General features: G+C 41.6%; 1 protein-coding gene across 2 annotated transcripts in view; it reads right to left on the reverse strand.

Moving 5' to 3' along the window:
* Positions 1-3,275, reverse strand: part of NPM3 (nucleophosmin/nucleoplasmin 3) — a gene marked incomplete at its 5' end in the record, with an annotated part of 5,619 nt that continues 2,344 nt past the window's right edge. The window contains 3 exon segments of one of the 2 annotated variants that reach the window (XM_015813438.1): positions 1-88; positions 1,950-2,074; positions 3,022-3,115. In XM_015813438.1, coding sequence (XP_015668924.1) covers positions 1,962-2,074; positions 3,022-3,115 — 207 coding nt within the window. 2 annotated transcript variants of the gene reach the window in all.

Genomic DNA, 3,275 nt, shown 5'->3' on the forward strand with positions numbered 1-3,275 from the left:
AAACCAGGAAGATGATACAGGATAGCGAAGGAGTTGCTGGACCTTCAGCAAGCCAAAAGGCAGGCAAACAGAGGAGGCTTGAAGTGGTCTGTAGAAAAGAAGAAGCTGCATTGTAACCAAGAAATTAATGAGGAAAGATAATGTTGAAGGGTGCTATTGAGTGACTCACCCAGCAGAGACACAAAATACTGGTTGGGTTTTTAAAAAAAAACGGATTGGGGAAGAGTCTGTGGGATAGCACAACTTGAAAGTGAAAGGAAGGGAGCCAGAGTGAATGCAGCAACACCTAACAATAAGCCACCCTGTGGCAGAGCCTGTGTAAGAGCTGGATTCAACAGACAACTGTTTGCATTCCTCAAACACAGCTGGAAGAGAAAAGCAGCATCGGAGAATTAGCACACAAAGTTAAAGCAAAGCACTAACGCACTATGTAAATAAACTAACAGGTTTAATAGGAATAAACCTGGGATTAGGAAGCTGGATAAAATAGCGTACGAGTAGCAAATAATTCGGATTTAAAGTTTTACTTTTGTTAATTGTTGAGCAGCAAATAAATCCTTGCAAGGCTGAAACAATTGTACTTGTGTCAGCACAATCCAAATCAACAGTGACGATAACTGTAGCCTCTTTTAGAAAATGCTAAAAATTCTCATTAAACCCTTTACATATTTAAGGAAGGGAATGAAAAAAAATTATAGAAAAATGAAGTAATAGTACTTCATTTTGTATTTTTCAACACTCAACATCTTCCAAGAAAATAAAAAGCATAAGAGAACATGTATAACAAATGTGTTTATTAAAAAAAGGACACCAGTAACAAGGGCAAAACATACAGGCAGCATTCTCAGCTATCTATCAAAGGTAAAAACCTGTCTCTCCAGCTTGTACTGAATTATAAAGTGTAATAAACTCCACCTGGTCAATACCGAATAATGTTTTAAAATCTATGAAGATAAATAAAAAATAAATCTTTATTTTTTTCTCAGAAAGTGAATCTAGGAAGTTATCTTCAGTAACTACTGAATTGATCAACTATTGCAGGGAATGCGGTTCATACCAAAACAAAATTAGGAGCCACCCAAAGTTAGCAAAATGGAGTCAGTAACATTTCCTGAGAAGTAGATAATGTTCACTAAAAAGATGTAACCTGAACAGATTTGGAAAACGGACCCTGCTTTTTACTTGAAAAAAAATAAATATCAGGAGCAAAGGGCTAACAATTGGATACTTTTCTTAGTATAAAGAAATTCTTATTAAAAAGCCTCACAGTATTGATTTTTTTTTTCAGGAGTGAGTTACACCCTTGCAGTTCTCCAACAACTCCTCAGATTTTTTCCCCCACAGAATAAGAAACACCTGTTGGTTCTAACAGCCACCAGATTCAGCGAGCTATTTAATTCAGCTCCAGTTGCATCTCAATAAAATAAGAACCTCAGTCACGACAGCAAACACAACTAGGATCTGGACACCTATTTTTTAGCCCCACAGCTAACCACACCTAGATGGTTCTACCGCTCCTCACACCTTGGAGAGGAGCAGAGATCCCAGACCAACTTCATTAAACTGCTGCCAGGATCAGCACATGTGTCTGTTAACACTACCAGGACAAGGAAAGCTGCACACTGGATGGTCCCTACCAGTGTTGCAGATGGCTACTTTCCTTGTCCATCTGTAACAGCGAGTTCTGTTCTACACTATACCACGCTATTTAGAATATAAAATCAGAGATGGGTTAAAGAGCTAAACGAGACATTGCTGTGGAACATTTCCTGTTCAGAGCCTTTAAATGAAAAGGCTGATTTTTCAGGAAGTCAGTACCAATGCTGTGAATGGAGAACTGCCCATGGTAACCTACAATAACATTACAAGCTTAATGAATGAAAACAAGAAGAACTGTACTAATATTCCACTCAGGATGAGCATTCTCAGGCAATTGAACAGGTACCTACAGAGAAGCTCAGCTATGATTTTTGTTTTTTCTTGGCTGGCTTGATTGGAGAAAGCTCTTCCTCCTGGTCAACAGATTCCTCTTCCTCATCACTGAAGTCATCATCTGAGAGATCTTTTCTGTGAACTGAGAAACAATTTGGCTTGATTATACCATCTAGAGCAGTGGTTCTCAACCTTTTTAATGCGACCCCCAATCGGTCGTAAGTCGAGGACTAAACCGGTCGTAAGTCGAGGACTAAACCGGTCGTACGTTGAGGACTACCCAACCAGTCATAAGTCGAGGACTTTCCCTGCCCGGGAGCGCCGCGCATGCTTGGTTCCGCCCCCCTGCGCCGGCCGAGGCGTAGCTGGCAAGCGGCAGAGACGGAGCAGGCCGACCACCAGCTGGCCCAGCCCAAGGGAGGTAAGGCACCCGCCAGAAAAGGAAAAAAAAAAATGGCGGACAGCCTTGTTGGCGACCCCCGTGAAATGGTCAATCGACCCCAAATGGGGTCGCGACCCATAGGTTGAAAACCGCTGATCTAGAGCAGGGGTTCCCAACCGGGATGCTCGACGATATTCCAGGGGCTGCAAAAACTTGGATTTTCAAAATCATAGTGTATATGCATAATTCGTTGCCGTTATTTCGAAATTTTGTAAGGGGTGCAAGAATATATCAGAAGCGTTCTAGGGGTGCAGGGTATAGAGAAGGTTGGGAGCCGCTACTCTAGAGAATTCCTCAAGCCTCTATCCTTCCTATTACCCGTTAATTTCCAGAGCATCTCATATTTAGTAATTCACACAATATCCTAAATGGTTTGCATTGCTCCAAACTAGAAGGTAGGCAAAAATGCCAGTTCTGTTAGACAGCAGGTCTCTTTTCCATGTAAATGAAACAATCAGCTTATACTCCACACCAGGAAAAGCTCCAGAATTCGCAATATTGACCATGCTAGCTGGAGTAGCCAAGACACTTAACCTGGAATTGTGGCCTCTACTCCAGCAAGAACTACTACTTTTCTATGTCCCTTAACTATTATGGCCTGCTCGTTGTACCCAATAGTTTCTTCCATCCCATTCCCAGATTCTTACAGATTTGATGTTGTCCTGCAAGATGAACAGGGCCAGATCCTGAGCGCAGACGGAAGGTCACGGGAGGCTGGAACTCAAAATTATTTAAACACAACTGTGGAAAAATAAGGAGATAGAGTAATCATGAAACAAGATGAGTTTCTCCAGGTCTTATATAGTTCAACAAGTTTTGAGCTTTGTTACATCTGTGGCTATTTTTTTGGGGTGGGGGGTGGGGGGGAGGGTGTGAGCCATGACATTTTCATATAATTAAA

The sequence above is a fragment of the Protobothrops mucrosquamatus genome, unplaced genomic scaffold (assembly GCF_001527695.2).
Source record: "Protobothrops mucrosquamatus isolate PMUCROS unplaced genomic scaffold, P.Mucros_1.0 scaffold156, whole genome shotgun sequence".
Taxonomy (NCBI): Eukaryota; Metazoa; Chordata; class Lepidosauria; order Squamata; family Viperidae; genus Protobothrops; species Protobothrops mucrosquamatus.